Genomic DNA, 17,584 nt, shown 5'->3' on the forward strand with positions numbered 1-17,584 from the left:
GCGCGGCGCGGCGGCGCTGTCCGTTCAGCACCACGCGGAGCCGGGACCCGCCGGGACCCCCCCGCTGCCGGTGAGCGACGGTGCCGACCCCCCGCCCCCGGCCCCTAGACCCCCGCCCGGCCCCGCCGCTCTCCCGGCGGGCTCTGCCCCCCCCCGCCGCGGGAGCGGAGGGACCCCCGGCAAATGCCGCTCCCCGGGGCTCTGCTCTCACAGCAACCCCGGCCCGCGTCCCCCCGCCGAGCCGTCAGGACTCGACGCAGCGCTCCCGCAGCTTCCCGGGGAGACAGCCCCGAGGGTACGGGGCTCCGCTGCCGCTGCCCAGCGCTGGCCCGGGACCGGCGACCCTGTCCCCGCTCGGACCCGAGCCCTCTAACCCCCAGCACCCAGCCGCCCATCGCCGCTGGAAGCCCACCCGGGAGAAGAGCAGGGCCCACGCGCGGCGAGCCCCGGGGCCGAACTCCCGGGGAAGCGACCACCTGCCTGTGCACCCGGGTCCGCTTCTTCCCTCCCAGTGTGGAGGCTGGTTTGGGGAAGGGTCTGCTCACCCCGCCGCCCATCCCCTGGGGCAGCGACCCACGCCGCCCGCCTGCCCCCGGCACCCAGCGCCTGCCCTCGGGGGTCCCGGCGGCCCCCGGAGTTAGCACAGCGCTCTCCTCGCAGCAACACAAGCAAGGCAGGGGATTCCAGTTTGCTGAAGGAGCTGAGGATGCCCCCGGCCACGACCTGGCACAGCCCTCCCTTCCCCTGCGGCGGGGTCACCGCAGCTCTGTGAGGGCTGACCCTGCTTCTGGGTTGGGAGGGTTCGTGTTGCCCCTCGGAGGTTTCAGCCCTGCGCTCGGTTCCTGCTGTGGAACAGCAGCGTGGTGTCTGGCGGGGGGTCCCCTCACCTTGCCCCTGCGAGCAACTGCCTGCGACTGGAGCTGGCTACGAGGAGGCTTTCTGAAATAGCGGTCTTGGTGTGGGAGCCCCGGCGAGCAAGGGAGCGCAGCGCTCAGTTGCATCTGGCCTTCGCTGAAGCCGTTCTGTGCCAGACAGACCTGGCTGGCAGCCCCCAGCTCGTGTCGAGTCCTCGCTGCGCTGTGCACTGCTTGTTACCCTTCCTGAGCAGCACGTGTGCCGGGCTGGCACGCGGGACCCGCTCTGCTCCCACACCAGCCTCTGGTGATGTTTTTCACTTCGCCTGATGCAGCTGGGCTGGCTGAGTCACTTCCCCGGGAGCTTGCTGGCAGTGGGCCTCGGAGCCTGCCCAGACGGGGTCCGGGTGCCACGAGGAGGTGCGGAGGCCTGGCTAGAGCAGGGGCAGAAGCGAGATCTGGCTGCATTCACCTGGCCTCTGTTGCATCCCAGCCTTTCCCTGGCTTGTGTCTGCACAAGCTTGGCCCCTCCCGTGGAGAAGACAAAGTTTCTCCCGCCGTTAATACCCTGCGCCGAGGCAGAGCCTCAAGAACGGGTCAGCACAGGGCCGTCTCTGCCGAGCCACCCTGGGGACCGTTCGGGAGTCAGCTTTCACCCAGCCCACCCCAGCCTGCCTGCAGCGGCGGCTGTGCCAGGGCTGGGGCACTACGGCCCCTCAGGTGGTGCCGGCTCCTTCCAGATGGAGCTCACCGGGTCAGCCTTAGGAAGCAGCGAGCAGCTCTCGGACCCTGCAGCCTGACAACAGCCTCCCTGATGCAGCTCCACAGCAGACACTGTGCCTGCCCTGACAAACCTCCAGCCCCTGAGCCCCGTGCAGCCCTGAGCTTGCTGCCTCATTATTTAGAGGAGCGCAAGCAAGGTGGGGAACAGCAGGGTAAACGTGCCAGGGCACAGCAGGGGTGGCTGCTGCTCAGAGGGCAGGGGTCTCACTGGCTGGTGCCCAGCAAGGGCATCCAGGGTCAGACACAGCCCGACGGTCAACAGGCAGGGCCGTGGTGAGGGGGCAGGTGGGAGTCCAGCTACGACACCAACCTACAGTAGAGGGTCCACACCCACAGAGCCTGTAGCCCAGCATGAGGACAGCTAAGCCTAGCCAAGGGCTAACACTCCTACAATGTCACTCACTGAAAATAAATTGCTCACAGAAAAGAAGAGCCCCAGGCTCAGCTTAAATAGAGCCCCTGAGCCTATGGGCAGGAGTGGGTGGAGGCTCCAGGTGAGGCTGGTTGGGGCCGCTGAGGTTCATTAGTGCCCGCAGGGCCCTGACAAGCTGTTGGTGTGTGGAGGTTTAGGTGGTTGGTTTGAGACTATAGCTAGAGATGCATGTCCTGGAAGTCACAGACCGTTTCCAGCTGTAAAATGCTCAGGCTGTTCTGCTTCTCATCTGCAGGTTGACTGCAGACACGGCAAGAGCACCAGCGCCTGTTTCTGCATCGTGGGGCTGCACGCAGAGGCACAGCTTTACGCCCTCGGGATGGCCAGTGGAGCTAGCAGCCTAGGACTGCCCCGACGGTAAGGGTCCCGAGCCAGCACCCTGTTTGTGCTTGCGTCTGTAAAGCCTTCCTGTATGCAGCGTGGCTTCGGCGTGGCTGTGCAGTGCTGTAGGGCAGGGCTTGGGAGGTGTTATCCACTGCAGCTCAGCAGCGAAGGGGCAGCTCAAAGCAGGCAAGCTTAAAAGGCCAGAGCCTTGTTCTGCTCTGCTGTCTCAGCTGGGAGTTACAGCGAGTTTCTGCCTTTCTGGTGGCACGCGCTTTGCCTAAGGTGGGTCTGCATTTTTCTTGAGAGGTGTCTGTAAGTCTCCTTTTAAAGCTTCAGCTGGATGTGCATTTCTAGTTGAGCCCTAAAGCGGCGGACTGGCCTGCCAAAGCAGGTTCCTGAGTTTGCCTTGGTGTCGGAGGGTCCCTTAAGAGCAGGGGAATTCACCTTGCCAGCTGAGCAGTAGCATAAGGGCAGAACTTGGGCTAAAAACTTCCCTCCAGAAGCTTGGATAACTGCCAGCTTCTACATTTTAAAGAGGATGTGGGAAAGATTATGATAACTTCTGTAAGACTGACCAGTTCTCTTAATTTATCATCTAAAAGAAAATAGAAAAGGCTGTGCTCCTGTTTGTGTGCAAGTCTACCAGTGGATGTAAGTGCTATGAGTTTGGCAATAAGCCTGGTGGAGGCTGGACATGAGAGGTGGGGACGTGGAGCTGACAAACACTTTGGTCAGCCCAGCTGGCCTGGCTTCGGCACATGTCCTCGCAGCTCCGTGGCATGGTGTGTGCCTGGGGTCGTTCTGGCAGCCCCGGCTCCGGGCTTAAAGAGGGTGCCCCTTGCGAGATCCATGAGCTGAGCTTGGAGGTGCTTCCCTCCCAAGGGGGAACTGCATCTGCCATGCACCAGCTCCGTGCCTGTTGCTTCTGCTTTGTCCCCTCTGCTTTGTCCCCTCGTCAGACGTTGTTTTGGACGAAGCGTGTCCGAAGCTGCCTGTTAGCAGAAGCAGTGCTGGGCTGTGACGTCTGGGAAGCGTATTGCACCGGTGCCCTCAGCAAGCAGAGGACACTGGTTGGTTCTACGGCTCTCCTGTTATCCCAGTGACCACCGATGTCCTGCGAGGAGGAGCAGGGCTCCTGCGTCAGGCCTTGAGCGGATCCGCAGTGATGAGAGACCAAGCTGAGCCCTGGGGGGAGGAAGCAGATTAGCTCACAGCAGCTGCTGCAGCTTTGTTGTATCTTCCTTGGAAACACACGGTGCTGGCTGCCCTCAGAGCTAGGGCATGGCCTTGGGTCTCATCCTGCTGGGATCTTCATCCTCATGAGCGTGTCCCTGAAATGAACAGATACTTCAGCCAGCTCTGCTGCTGCAAGGCAGTGCTGATGCCTGCCTGTACTTTTAAAGAGGAGCAGTTTGTTCCTGACCTCATCCTTCAGGAAGAAGGGGGGAGGTTTAGGAACTGGGGCCTGAAGGGAGGGAGCGATGTGGTTAGAAGAGCTGAGTCGGGAATCCAGGCTTCAGTTCCCAGAGGTGCTCCTGATTTGCTGGCTGATCTTGGTCAAGTCTTCCCCACCCGTGCCCCTTGACTTTTCCCTTGCGTTGAAAATACCGTTATTTTCATGTCAAAGGCGTACTAAGCGGTTAGCGGGGTTTCCTCAAGTCTGCTGAGGTCCCCAGTGGCTGGCGCTGTAGGAGGGTACGACTTGTTTTTAGGGCATTGGTACAGTGCCAAGCCAACACTGACTGCTGTCCTAGGATCTGTCACCTCGTATGGTGGCCTGGCACCTTGCTGGCGAGACACCTTTAGCCTTGCACAGACTTGAGGGGCATTTCCTCTGCTGTTTGCTAGTAGTCTCAAGTGGAGACAGAGGCAAGGCCGTTTCAAGGACATGAGTAGGTTTGTGATGCTCACTCCTTTAAAATGAGATGGGTGCATGCAGCACCCCAGAAGCTAGGTTAGGTCTCTTAACGCTGCTTTTGCTTAGACTCTCACCAGGATCTTTTAAAGGCCATGTCTCCATATTCTCTCTGGCTGCAGGGTGAGTCTGGCACGCTCCGTTGCTTTCAGGGCTGGAATGGACCACAGCTGGACTCCTTGGTTGTGTGGGAGAAGGTGTTGAGCTCGCAGGGCAAACTCTGCTCTCAGTGAGCGCTGAGATTGTACAGTGCCACCAGGAGCCACTTGTGAGCTGGCGAAACAGGAACCCATGGTGCCTTCTGCTCAGCCCTTCCCCGATGTGTCCCCTTCCCCCCCTTCCCCTTTTTGAGAAGAGAATCTGGGAGCACAGTCAGGGCTAAAAAAAAAAAAAAAATAAAGCAAGGCCAGGCTGTGCAAGTCGGGCTTGGAAGAGGAAAATGCGTGAGGAGCTCCTAGCTACGGCAGCAACGCAGGGCTGTTCTGCAGCATCCCCCTCATAGAACCATTGAACGGGTTGGGTTGGGAGGGGCCTCAAAGATCACCTAGTTCCAACCCTTCTGCCATGGACAGGGACACTTTCCACTAGACTGGGTTGCTCAAAGCCCCATCCAACCTGGCCTCATGAATCCACTGTTTCCAAGCTTCCAACATGTCCTTCCCATGTGTCTCAACACATCTCTGTGTTGTCAGGTTGTGCTCAGTTTCCTCGTTATGCTTGTAATTGCTCCTCCTTAAATGACCTTTGAGGGCTTTCCACACCTTCTATACAGTTCTGTATGCGACCACGTACTCCCTGTGCAGGGCCAGGCCACGTGCCTGGGGCTTGCTGTCTCTTTTCCACACAAGATTCTCCCTGTACTCACTGCTCTCACTCCTGCTTTCACCTTTTCCCCTGTGAATCTGGAGGCTGAAGATGGCGGTAGGGATCACCTCTTGCCACTGCAGAGATCAGCTGGAGAGCGGCTCCAAAGCTCTGCGCTGCAGCGCAGGCTGTGTCCTGGGAGGCTGCATCAGACAACTGGTCGGTTTGGGTTGTTTCAGACTAAACTGGTCTCTCTGGCGTAGTGATACACCACGGTCTGAGACACCCGCCGGCACCCAGGAGCTCTGTCCTCAGCGGAGAGTGCACCCCACCAGCCAGAAATCTCCTTTCCTCCGAGACCGTCTTTTGCCCTGAGCATCTCTTTACCAGGAGGTGCTCCCACACGGTTGTTCCCCCAGCTGCGGCGTAGGGGGATTATTTATGGCCTGCACTGTGCTGGGACCCCACCTTCCGCGTGCCCAGGACAGGCGTTACTGTGCTGCTGTGTTTGCTTTCATCCTGACCGAGCAGTGCTGGTGCAGGGGGAAGCCTGGGGCTGGGATGGGCTCAGGGGATTTCTGTCCTGGCAGTGTTCCTGGGGTGTTATGGAAATATTTTGTTACAGCGCATGGCTCTCGCTACCTCCTCCCTGCTCTTCCAGGCCGGTGTCCCTCCGGCGGGATGGGGCAGCCCCAGGCCGGAGCTGAGGCACTGGGGAGGGCACTGGCAGCACTACCCCGGCGCAGACTGCAGCCTGTGCTGGTTCTTCTCTCTGGTAAAACGTGTTGCAGTCTGTGCTTTTCACCCTGAAAAACCCTGCTGCGGTTCCGCGTGCCTGCCCTGCACCAGACACGGGGTGTGCTCGCCTCCCATCCCGGGCTGGGCAGGAGCCTGAGGCTGGGGGGAGGCAGGCAGGGTCTCCGGCGCTGCCTTTTTGCCCCCGGGCACGCTGTAAAGCATCGTTCGTACAACAGTCTGTCAAGGAAGGGTGTTTTCACCGCCTACCCTTAACCACCAGCCTGGTGGGATAGCAGATAAGCGCATCAGCCCATTAAAGACTTGGCTCATGCTGCAGCGGCTTTTTTAACACACAGCGAGGATGTGGCTGGGTGCTGGCACCGGAGGCAAGAGGCATTAATTAGAGCCGTGTAGTTAAATCCAGGCCCTGGGGGAGCACATGCAGCCTCACTGGTTGCACCAGAGCCCTCAACGCGGAGACGAGGGGAGTTTGGCTTCCCTCACCGAGATGCATCTTCCGCGGGGCTAGGCTTACAGTTTCCCCAGTACTTCCAGTGAGCTGGAGTGGGTGCTCCTCACCCACTGCGGACAGAGCGACTGTCCATGCTCGCAGGGTTACGCTGTGCCCAGCGAGCCCCGCTGATCTTGGCAGCAGTGAGTCGCAATACGGCCCACACGCCCTCGGCTGTGCTGGAGGAAAGGGCTCCGGCAGCCCCTTAGTGCTCCACGCACGGCCATGGCTGCAGGAGAAGCGGTCGGGCCGGGAGGAGGAGAGCAGTGTCTGTGTGTCTGCAGGAGCCGAGGGGGCTCGGGGGGAAGAGCTGGCACCGCACACGCGAGGATGCCGCTGCCCTTGTCCTGCATCCACCTGCTGCCCTGAGAGTAAATGCGTTCTGCGGGCCAAGAAGTCATGTAGATACCCACTGCGGAGCCAGGCTTGGGGAGCCTCGGTGCTTCCTGCCAGATGCAGTGCCTGCACGGTCCGGCTGTGCCACGTACCCCTCGAGAGACCCCCCCCTGAGCAGCCTGCGTGCCTCGGGACAGGATTTGGATCTGTACGGCTGCCAGGACGACACGACGACGTGCCAGGTTGAAGTCCCCCAAGCAAGGAGTTCCTCGCCGTGCTGCCCCTGTGCCCCCCACCCCTCTGCGCTCGGGAGGGAGCGGTGTGCTGTGGGCTGGTGACAAGGGCAGCGCGGGCAGGACTTCGACAGAGAGCTGCTGGAAGCTGCCTGGGGCTGGGCTGGGGGAGCTGGCAGAGCGCAGGAGCCCGGGAGGGAGGACACGGAGCTGGGTGGACGTGTCGGGGAGCTGGCAGAGCGCGGGAGCCTGGGAGGGAGGACACGGAGCCGGGTGGACGTGTCGGGGAGCTGGCAGAGCGCGGGAGCCCGGGAGGGAGGACACGGAGCCGGGTGGACGTGTCGGGGAGCTGGCAGAGCGTGGGAGCCCGGGAGGGAGGACACGGAGCCGGGTGGACGTGTCGGGGAGCTGGCAGAGCGCGGGAGCCCGGGAGGGAGGACACGGAGCCGGGTGGATGTGTCGGGGAGCTGGCAGAGCGCGGGAGCCTGGGAGGGAGGACACGGAGCGAGGCCCCCGATTAGCCCAGCTCCTCGCAGCCTACCGGGGAAGCTGGCTGCGCGCGAGGCAGCGTGGGGGCCCGCGGTCCCCGGCGTGGGGAGAGGGGCCGTGGGCAGGCAGAGCCTGGAGGAGGGAGAAAATGGCAGCGCGTCCATGCGTTCCATCTCAGCAGAGCCTGCCCAGCCCGCGGCATCCTCCCCACATCCTCGTGGCTGGGAGGAAGGCAGGGGACACGCAGTCCGGGTGACAGCAAGGGGAGGTGGGCTCGCTGCGGGTAGGGAAGGCAGCGAGGAGGGGAGGGTGTCCCCAGATCCCTCTCGCCGGCTCTCCGCTGGCTGGCGTTTAGTGACGATTGCTGGGTAACGAAGTGCCGTTTAGCAGCGGATCGATCCGGCAGGCCAGGAGCGATGGCTGCCAGCCCCGCGGCTGCCCTGTGCCAACCCGGCGCGGTGCCCGGGGTCCCTGCGCAGCACCCAGGCGGGACGCGAGGGACGGCATTTATTCCTCGCGTAGCACCGGGTGGTGTCCCGGGAACGGCTCGATGTCCAGGCGGGGACCAGTGACGAGCGGTGTGCCTCAGGGGTTGGTGTTTAATCTCTTTGTCGGTGACATGGACAGCGGGGCTGAGTGCACCCTCGGCACCTCGACTCCAAGCTGTGTGGTGTGGGTGACACGCCGGAGGGAAGGGACACCATCCAGAGGGACCTGGACAGGCTGCAGAGGTGGGCCTGTGTGAACCCCATGAAGATCAACAAGGCCAAGTGCAAGGTCCTGCACGTGGGTCGGGACAATCCCAAACACAAGCACAGACTGGGTGGAGAGTGGCTCGAGAGCAGCCCTGATGAGAAGGACTTGGGGGGACCGGTGGATGCTCATTGCATGAGCCGGCAACCTGCGCTGGCAGCCCAGAAAGCCAACCGCATCCTGGGCTGCATCCAGAGCAGCGTGGCCAGCAGGGTGAGGGAGGGGATTCTGCCCCTTTACCCCGCTCTCGTCAGACCCCACCTGGAGTCCGGCGTCCAGCTCTGGAGCCCCCAACATAGGAAGGACATGGCTGTGTTGGAGCAGGGCCAGAAGAGGGACACGGAGATGATCCGAGGGCTGGAGCACCTCTCCTGCGAGGACAGGCTGAGGGAGCTGGGGCTGTTCAGCCTGGAGAAGAGAAGGCTCCGGGGTGACCTTAGAGCAGCTGCCAGTGCCTGGAGGGGCCACAGGAAGGATGGAGAGGGGCTTTTCACAAGGGCACACCCTTGTGTGTGCAGTGATAGGACAAGGGGGAACGGCTCTAAACTAAAAGAGGGCAGATTTAGATCAGATATGAGGAAGAAATTCTTCCCCATGAGGGTGGTGAGGCCCTGGCCCAGGCTGCCCAGAGAAGCTGTGGCTGCCCCCTCCCTGGCAGTGCTCAAGGCCAGGTTGGATGGAGCTCTGAGCACCCTGGGCTGGTGGGAGATGTCCCTGCTCATGGCAGGGGGGTTGGAACCAAATGATCTTCAAGGTCCCTTCCAACCCAAACCATGCTGTGATTCCGTGACTGGGGTGGCATTTCCCCTCCGTGGGGTGGTTGGTGACGCAGCACCGTCAGGTCCCTGGTGGCCTGGGACACCTCGGTACCAGTGGGGACGGGCACACCGGGGCACGGGGCCGCGCTCGCTGCCACACGGGGCCCCGCCCACCCGCCGGCGCGGCCACGCCCCCCGGGCCCGGTGTGGGTGCGACCGCTCCTCGCTCCGCGTGTGGGGCGGTGCCGCCGGGCGGGGCGGGGCGCGGCTCCCGGCGGGGGTTTCCCATTGGCCGCCGGGGCTGTCAGCGCGGCGGAGTGACAGGCCCGGGCCGGGCTTAGCGCGGCGGGGAGCGCCGGGCTGGGGCTGGTGGCACCGCACCGCACCGCACCCCGACGGGGCGGGCCGAGCCGTGCCGTGCCGTGCCGTGCCGTGCCGTGCCGTGCCGTGCGGGGCAGCGGCGGGGGATGCGGCGGCGGCACTGCCGGTAAGGCGCGGGGAGCAGAGCGGGGCGCGGCGGGGGCCGGAGAGGGAAAAGTTGCCGCAGTTGTTGCGGGGGCCGGGGCGGCTCTGCGCCCTCCCGGCTGCGGGGGCACCGGTGGATGCCCGGGGGGGGCCGGGACCCGCGGGCCCGGTGTGCCGATGCGGCGGGGGGGGGGGGGTGCAGGTGGCTCCGGCGGCCCCCCCGCTCGGGGGGGGGTTCCCCCTGATCCGGATGGATGTCACATCCACTCAGGGCTGATCCCGCCGAGACGGGGTGGGGGGGGGGAAGGGCAGGCTCAGCCCCACCTTGGGGAGGGGGGGGCGCGTCCCCTGACGCCCCCTCGGGAAGGGGTCCCGTGTTCGCCCGCAGCCCCAGAGCCGCCAGGCACCCCTCCCCGGTCAGCAGCGCACCCCCGACGCTGCTCCGCGTGCCCCCCACTCGAGCGCAGAGGCACCCCCGGGGGTCCCTCCCGCCCCAGCTCCCCCCGCATGGCCTCCCCCGCTGGCAGCGGCCCCCGGCCCTGCGCCTCCTGCTTCCCCTCCCCCCCCCCCGCCGCTGCCCCGCTCCTCCCCCACGCACCGGGGGCCGCTCCCGCTGCCCTCGCCCCGCATCACCCCGCACCGCCGGGCAGGCTCCCGCCCGGGCATCCCTTCGGCCGCTGAGAAGGGGCAGCCGAGAGGAGCAGGTTCCTTGTGCGTGGGAGATGCTTGGTTGAACAAACCAAACCCCGCTGCTGCGCAGACCCCCGCTATCGCTCCCCACTTCTGCTCCGACCCCCTGGCCCGGGCTGCCTGCAGGCTGCCCCCCACTTGGCTTCGCTGGGCTGCTCCGGCCTTCGGGACCAGCGAGCGTCCCTGCCGCCCACCGGAGCCCGACCCGCTCACCGCGGGGCTCTGAAGAGCATCGGTCCGATGCACGAGTTCAGGCGGGAAGCCTTAGTGCCGTCATTCATTTCTCATTTGTGCTTTTCACCTCTCGTTATTACAGAAAAGCTCGCTCCTCTGGATGGTGTAGCCAGCCGGCTTCGGCGGCTTGCGGGCGGGCACGGCCTTTACTCTGAATTTGATAATTTTCCCTTGATAACCAGGAGGACACGCTGTGCTTATCCCCTTTGTTTTAGCAATAACTCACGCGTATTGAGATGATAGGCTGGTTTTTATAGATCTGTTATGTTACGGCGAACGCCAACTATTTCTAGCGATAACTTTTTTTCCTTGGCACGTGTGTCAGCCTGTGTGGAGATAAAAAGTGGAATTTCATTTGAAGTGTATACACCCCGCATCTTTATTATTTGTCAGTTAACTTCAGCAACCTTGAATGTGGACAGAACCACAAGAGGGGAAAAAGATTGTAAAAACGCTAACTGGCATATTAGAGAGGAGTGTGGTTTTTTTGCGGCGAGCGGATTGCAGATTGCTGCCGCTCAGCGGGAGCCGGGCTTTTTAGCGGTGTGATAGTGCAGATAGATGGGCGCCTGCCCCACGGGGGTGAGTTGGGCTGCTTTGTTGAGAGTTATGTCTTTGCAGCTCTGGAGCCTAAACACCGTTGAAAATCCAGCCCCACATCCTTCAGGAATCTGATCCTGTCTGGTTCGTACTTGGGAAGAGGAAGGAGAAATCACACTTCCCTCCATTTGCAACTGGCGTTTGGTTTCTCGCTTTCGAATGATGAGATCTAAGCGAGGGACTTAGTATCTCGGCATCTGTCAGAAGGCAGAAGCAGCCAAGGCTGAGGTTTCCCTGCACACCAGGAACTCTGAGAAACCTGGGGAAGGATAAGGACAGGTTTTAGCTCCACTGAGGGAAAGAAAACTGTTGGCAGCCCTGCCCACGGCGCCGGTGGGGCTCCGGGTCCTGCCTTCACCTGCAGCCGCCCACCCGCTGCGTTGGGGTGCCCGGTCTCCCCTGCGGACAAGGGGTCCCTGGGCCCGCGGGGCCGGGCGGGCTCAGCTGCCCCCGGGGCAGGACTGTCACAACCCCTGCCTGTTGGCCTGGTGGGTGCTGACAGCTCTGTCTGCGCCGCTGACAGCGGCCACGGCGTGTGCTGGTGTGACGCACTTTACACCCAGGCTGACCTCCAAAGAGAGCGGCTCCTTGCCCACGCTGCTCGAGTTAAACTCCTTGAGCAAGTGTAATTGGAGGATGTCTTGGTGATCCGCTATATCATTTTTTTTTCCCCCTTTATTTAAGGCGTTTTAGTAGGCTGTGGGTAGTAAATATATTCACCCAGGAGCAGGATGAATGAAACCCGTTTCAAAATGCATAGCGCGCTCTCCCACTGTGCCCGGGGCGATGCTCTGCGGCGAAGCCCCTGAGCATCCTGGCACCCTGGGAAGCCAGCGAGCGCGCTGGGGACCGAGCGGAAGGCTGCCGGTGTCCCTGCAGTGCCGCTGCCAGTGTCGCCGCAGCAGGAGGGGGTTCGAAGGGGGCTGCCCACCCGGAGCATCTCCTTCTGCCTGTCCTCCCTCCCGGACCCTCCTCGCGTGCCCCCCCTAACCAGCTCTCCTCGCCCTTGTTCCAGGGCTGCCTGAGGATGCGTCGCCCCTCGACCCGGCCGTCGGCTCAGGGGTGCCGGGACCCTGCCTCGCCGCCCCTGTCCTGCCCTGCCGGGCTCCGGACCTGACGCCCCCGTGCCCCCTCGCTCCGGCGGGATGGCCCAGGCGGGGGGCCCCATCCGCTTCCACACCGCCTCGCCCCCGCCCGTCGCCCACGGCGGGGACCGGAGGCCCTGGCTGGCGGGGGCGAGCCCCGAGGCCGGGAGACGCAGCCCCCCGCGCTGCCTCACGCCCAGCCTCAACGCCGGCCGCCTGCACCTCCTGCGCAAGGGGCTGGCCCCCGCCGGCCGCCGATGCCCGCTCGGCCTCTGCAGCAGCACCGGCTCCTTGGCTCGCCGGCCAGCCGAGCTGGGCGGGGGCTGCCTGGGCGCGGGACCCCTGACGGCCCCCTGCACCCCACAGCGTGGCCGCCCCAGCCCGCCGCTCGCCTCGGCCCCTGAGGGACGCAGCTCTGTCGTCACCTTCCGCTTCATCGAGAAGGCCAGCGTGCGGACCCTGGGTGGCCCACCGCCCCGCTGGGAGAACGGCCCCCGCAGCCTCAGCCGCAGCCTGGAGCTCGGTGGGGACGCAGGGTCCCCCCAGCCCCGGACCCTGCCCCGGGAGCGGCTCCTGCGCGCGCTGAAGCTGGAGGTCTCCGCGTCCGACCCGCTCCTGGCCGGCGGCCGGACCCCGGCGGGCACGCGTCCCTGCGGGAGGGAGCCCTGCGCCCTCGACGCCGGTTGCCTCTGCCGCTCCCTCGCCGACGGGCTGCCGGAGGATTCCCCCACCTTCGCTGGGAGCCCCCCGAAGCCGGAGCCCCGACCCCAGGTAGGTGCCGGGTGCCCTGCGCCGGGCGCGGGCGCTGCCGCGGGGTCTGTCGCCCGCTGACGGCTCTCCCCTCTGCAGGGCAGCGCCTGGCCGTACCCCCGGCAGAGCTCGGCACACGCCCAGCGCGTCGCCAGGGCCAAGTGGGAGTTCTTCTACGGCTCCTCAGACACCCCAGAGACAGGTAAGAGGCCGGTGGGGGGATGCCCTCGGCCAGACCGAGCCCCCCTTTGCGAGTCTGAACCTCTGCCAGGATGCCCCATCCCTTGGGACCCATCTGTGCCCACTGGACAGCCGAGATCCCCCCGAAATCAGCCCGTCCGCGTCCTCCTGGGGCCGGACCCCGCACGCACCAGCCTCACCGCAGGGTCCCCGGCAGCCGTGCAAAGCCTTGTGCAGAGGGGTGACCCAGAGCCCTGCCCCCAGCCCCCGGCTGCCTCTGCACAGAATCGTTAGGGTTGGACAAGACCTCTGAGATCATCAAGCCAAACCGTCACCCCAACACCACCACGCCTGCTAAACCATGTCCCCAAGTGCCACATCCACATGGTTTTTGAACGCCTAAGAAGGGCTTTGGGGTTCAGGGCTGGCACCCCACTCCCTCCCCTCTCTGCCCCTCCCCACCCTTTTTTCATCCGGCCCCCCCTCCCCGCTCGCCGGCGCCTGTCGTGACCCCGCTCTCGGGGGGTGCAATGCCGCTGGAGCAGCTCCCCGCATCTCTGAGCACTCGGGGGTCCCTTGCAGGCTCCTGCGCCCCCGACTCCGCTCCCCTGGCCGAGCCCCCCCCGAAGCCCACCCACCCGCTGCCTGCTGAGCCGCTGGGGCCCCAGCACAGCCTGAGCCACGTGGAGGTGGAGATTGAGATGGCAGCTCCGGCCGGCCAGAAGCCTGGCTCCTCCGAGACTGGGATTATAAGGAGGACGGTGAAGTACTCCGAGACAGACCTGGACACCGTGCCGCTGAGGTGCTACCGCGAAACCAACATCGACGACATCCTGGCTGAGAAGGAAGAGGTGGACTCGGCGATCGAGAGCCAGAAGGACACCGAGAGCAACCCAAGCTTCGGGGGCACACCGGGCAGGAGGAACAGCACGCCGGAGGAGCCCCCCGCCCCGGGCACCGGCAGCCCGAAGGATGGGCTGCCAGACAGGGACGAGGACGATGATGTGTTTGAGGCGACGAGGAAGGAGAACAGGGAAAGGTGAGGCTCCGTGGGTGAGGGCAAAAGGCTTCTCTCGCCCTCCTTATCTTCCCCTGTGTGGCCAAACAGGCTCTGCCGAAAGGGTGCGAGAGCCAAAAATCCCAGTAGCTCCATGCAGACTGTAGTGGTGGGGTCAGACGGGGTCCTGGATCACCCTACTGGGACTGGGAGAGACTGGGAAGGGGCTCTCCCTGCTCCCCGGAGCTCACCCGGCTGAGCTGAGGCTTCCCGGTGTGAGTCCCACCGGGTTAATGATGTCCTGCCCCGGTGCTGCCGGGCATTGGGGTGACTGTGTTGGGGTGCCCGAGCCCAGGCTGTGTCCTGGAGCTGCCGTGTGCTGGCCGGCGCTGCCGGGCTGCCCTCCTCTCCGCAGATGGCCGTGCTTCGGCTGCCGGAGCCGTCCCCTCTGCTTGGCCTCACCGGGTGTTGGCTGCGTTTGGGAAAGAGTGGGGGATGCGCTGGGCTGGGAGAAGCCTTTTGTTGTGTTGTGTGGCAGAGCACCCTGTGCTGGGAGCCTGATGGCGTGGGTGACACTGAGGTTGTCATGTGGTTGCCCGCCCATAGGGAGCTAAAGCCACCCCAGCTGCCATCTGCCCTGTGCCGGGCGCTGGCGATTGGGACCTATGGGAGACGGCGTTCTGGCCTGTCAGCGTGAGGCTCTGCCCACGGAGTGTCCTCCGGAGTGGTGGTTTGACCAGGAGGAGTGCCGGGCATCACCAACCTGCCCCAGGAGGCATGGGGGAGGGGCAGGAGCCCCACAGCACCGGAGGGGAAGGGCCTTGGCAGAGACTGGGAAACACCACTGCAGGCAGCAGCAGCCAAGGACACATCCCGACGTGTGTCTTGGCAAGGAGTCTTGAGTGAGATGAGGGGGCTCAGCACCATCAACAAGTGCTCCGCAGGGGTGGGGAGAGGTCCTGCCAGGGAGGTGCAAAGCCAGGGCGGTGCCAGGGGTGCTGCCTGGCAGCGCGCACTCACCCCGGCCGTGCGTTTAGGTGGAAGAAGAGGAAGAGGGAGGTTTTGATGTCGGCGGGAGGAAAAGAGACTGAAAATATAATCCCCAGTGGTGTCCCTGCGCTGGGAAGGAGAAGCGCGGCGGTGGTGGGCGGATGGGGAGGGAAGGCGTGCGTCCCGAGGGGAGCTGGGCTCCTGCCAGTTCGTCCAGCCCTCGCGTCTCTAGTGGAGGGGACGGATACAGCCCTCCCTGCCACCCGCCCTGTCCCCAAAAACTTTGGGTGCTAGAGAAAACCTGAAGATAAGCCATTTTTTATACATTTTTTTTTCCAAATGAATAGCGATGGAAGTTTTGAGTAAGGTGTAAAGTTATTATCACTGCAAGCAAGTCCTTCATGTTACAGCAACAGTTATCTCACGTGGTGATATTTTATTCCCAGATGTGTGCTAGGCCACTACAAGTGCTGTGAGCTGTAAGCCTACGCCTGCTTTCTGTCCTCTGAGACACCTTGCTGTAGCTCCCCAGACAGCGCTGGAAAGCTTGGGTGTATCCTTAAACGCGTTGTTGCCTCTAAAGGCGGTGCTCCCGATGCAATTACTGGTGTGTCGGTAGCGGTGTCGTCTCCATTTTATACGGCTTCTTTGTAGACCAGTGGGTTTTTTTGCCTTGCAGCCCTCTGAGTATTCCCCAGGTAGGTGCAGACCCTGCGGGCAGCGTCTTGAAAATCCTGAGCCCCAGACCACGAGCTTGCTTAGTCCCTGCATCGCAGCCCTGGGTTTTGCTTACGCACTGCTTCTGAGCTCTGCAGCTGCAGTCCTCCTCCCTGTTTGCCAGTCACCAGTATTGATGTTTTCTACTTCAAGCTTTCTGCCGTGCCTGCTCACAGGAGGGGTGATGCAGGGGTGATTAAGAAGCCCCCCGGGCTCCCTGGAGCTGCTGTACCCCAGACCTGGCCCGGTAGCTGGGAAGGACCAGCCCTACAAAATTACTGAAGCACCTTTGGATGCTGATTTGCAGCATTTAGAGCGTAAATCCCTTTGAAAATCTAGCCTTAGAGGTTTAGCACCCTCTGCGAGGGGGATTTTGGCTTAGTACTGTCTTGTTGTCCTTCCTGTTCTGGCCGAAGGGCATCTCCTTCGGTGATTTGCCCTCCCGGAATAAGGGAGCGTGCTAACAGCCGGCCAGACATTGGGCTAAAAAAACCCAGCACCAAATCAAACGAGACGTGGAAAGCGACAGAAGAAGCAGTGTCTTCTTCCAGCAAATCTGCTCACTGAATATATTTAGAGCCAGATTTGCCGGCTCTAATGACTAGTCTAAGCCTTCACTGTCTTTATTCCCATTAGTCCCGCAGAGCCAAGACCTGTCAGTGAGAGCAGGCTCAGCTCCCGTCCTCCCTGAGCATCGGCAGACGTGCTGGCTAAGCTGGAGGCAGGGGTGCCTGGCCCCCCCGGGAGCACGGGGGGCTGGCAGGGCAGAAACCCCTCTTCTCCCTGCCAGCAGAGCAGCCTGGCCTGGGAGAGCCCTTGGACCCGCTGCCTGGGGACCCTTCCCGGAGCCTGTGTGCTGGCTGCTTGGCCGAGAAAAATAGCTGCTGGGCCAGACTTGTTGGGGGTTAAAAGATGGTTACGGCCCTGATTTCATCAGATGCTTCAGCTTAGGCTTAGCCTGCCTCGGCGGGCGGAAGCCTCTGCTGCGGTGAGGCTGAACCTCCGTCCCAGAGCCCGGCGTGGCCACGGAGCTGTGGGTCGGGGTGATGCTGCCGCGTCCCACAGCTCCCGCTGATGGGGATGGAGAGGGGATGCCCGGGTGAGAGAAATGAAGCAAGGGGCTGCTGGGTGGTGCTGTGCAGCCTCCCCTTCTTCAGGCTGAGCTGGGACCCCCACACAGCTCCTGCCATGCCCATGCAGGCAGGAGGAGCGGGGCAAGGCTGGGGCACTCAGGGGTCTTCACAGGAGTGCTTGGCAGAGAGAGAAAACCGCTGAGGGCCTGAGGAGAGAGATTTTTCTCCTCTCCTCCCCCCTGCCAGGAGTGGTGCGGCTCTGCGAGCCCCTTCCCCTCCATCAGCCATCGGATGCAGCTGCCGAAGCCCATTGCTTGGACCCTTGTCCTCCTGGGCAGACCTTCACCCAATGTGCTGCTGGATTTGGTGCTAGCACGCAACGCCATCAGCTCTGGGGTCTGCTTCCCCTCCGTACCCACCTGGCCCTCTCCCAGGGAAGGCTCACCAGCTCTCCAAGCCCAGTTCCAGGCTGGAAGCCCATTTGCTTTCCCACTGCCCATCACCCTTGCACAAACGCTGGATTACAGCCTCTGTGTCTCCTGCCCTCCTCTGCTCCTCCCAGATGTGTTCCTCTGGCTTGGTGACGGTGTGGTGACCCTTCCTGGGGGGCTGGAGCAGGGTGCAGGGTGACTGGGCAGCGTGGTGGGGGCTGGCAGAGCATCTAGGTCTGAGTGGGGTGCGCAGGCAGCGTTGCGCCCGTGCTGCCGTGAGCAGGTCCTTGTGGAGCTGAACGGCTTGGCGCTTGATATTTTGGGGTGCAGAGATCGCTTCCAGAGCTCAGATGGTGTGGGCAAAACCATCTGTGTTTTCTCGGTGGCTTGGTGGCAATGCGCTTGATCACAAGAACGAGCCCAGCTCCATGTCCTGGGAAC

At 63.2% G+C, this 17,584-nt stretch overlaps 1 protein-coding gene across 2 annotated transcripts in view; it reads left to right on the forward strand.

Annotated features, from left to right (window-relative positions):
• Window positions 1-22: 22 nt before the first annotated feature.
• The window catches only part of PSD (pleckstrin and Sec7 domain containing), a 46,512-nt gene continuing 28,950 nt past the window's right edge, over window positions 23-17,584 (forward strand). Inside the window, exons 1-5 of one of the 2 annotated variants that reach the window (XM_075422762.1) lie at window positions 23-70; window positions 2,306-2,427; window positions 11,936-12,776; window positions 12,855-12,957; window positions 13,518-13,974. In XM_075422762.1, coding sequence (XP_075278877.1) covers window positions 12,066-12,776; window positions 12,855-12,957; window positions 13,518-13,974 — 1,271 coding nt within the window. In that variant the 5' untranslated portion in view covers window positions 23-70; window positions 2,306-2,427; window positions 11,936-12,065. Of the gene's footprint in view, window positions 71-2,305; window positions 2,428-9,387; window positions 9,419-11,935; window positions 12,777-12,854; window positions 12,958-13,517; window positions 13,975-17,584 lie in introns of those variants that run through there. The other variant, XM_075422764.1, reaches the window with a different exon arrangement.

This window comes from Opisthocomus hoazin, chromosome 6 (genome assembly GCF_030867145.1).
Source record: "Opisthocomus hoazin isolate bOpiHoa1 chromosome 6, bOpiHoa1.hap1, whole genome shotgun sequence".
Lineage (NCBI taxonomy): Eukaryota > Metazoa > Chordata > Aves > Opisthocomiformes > Opisthocomidae > Opisthocomus > Opisthocomus hoazin.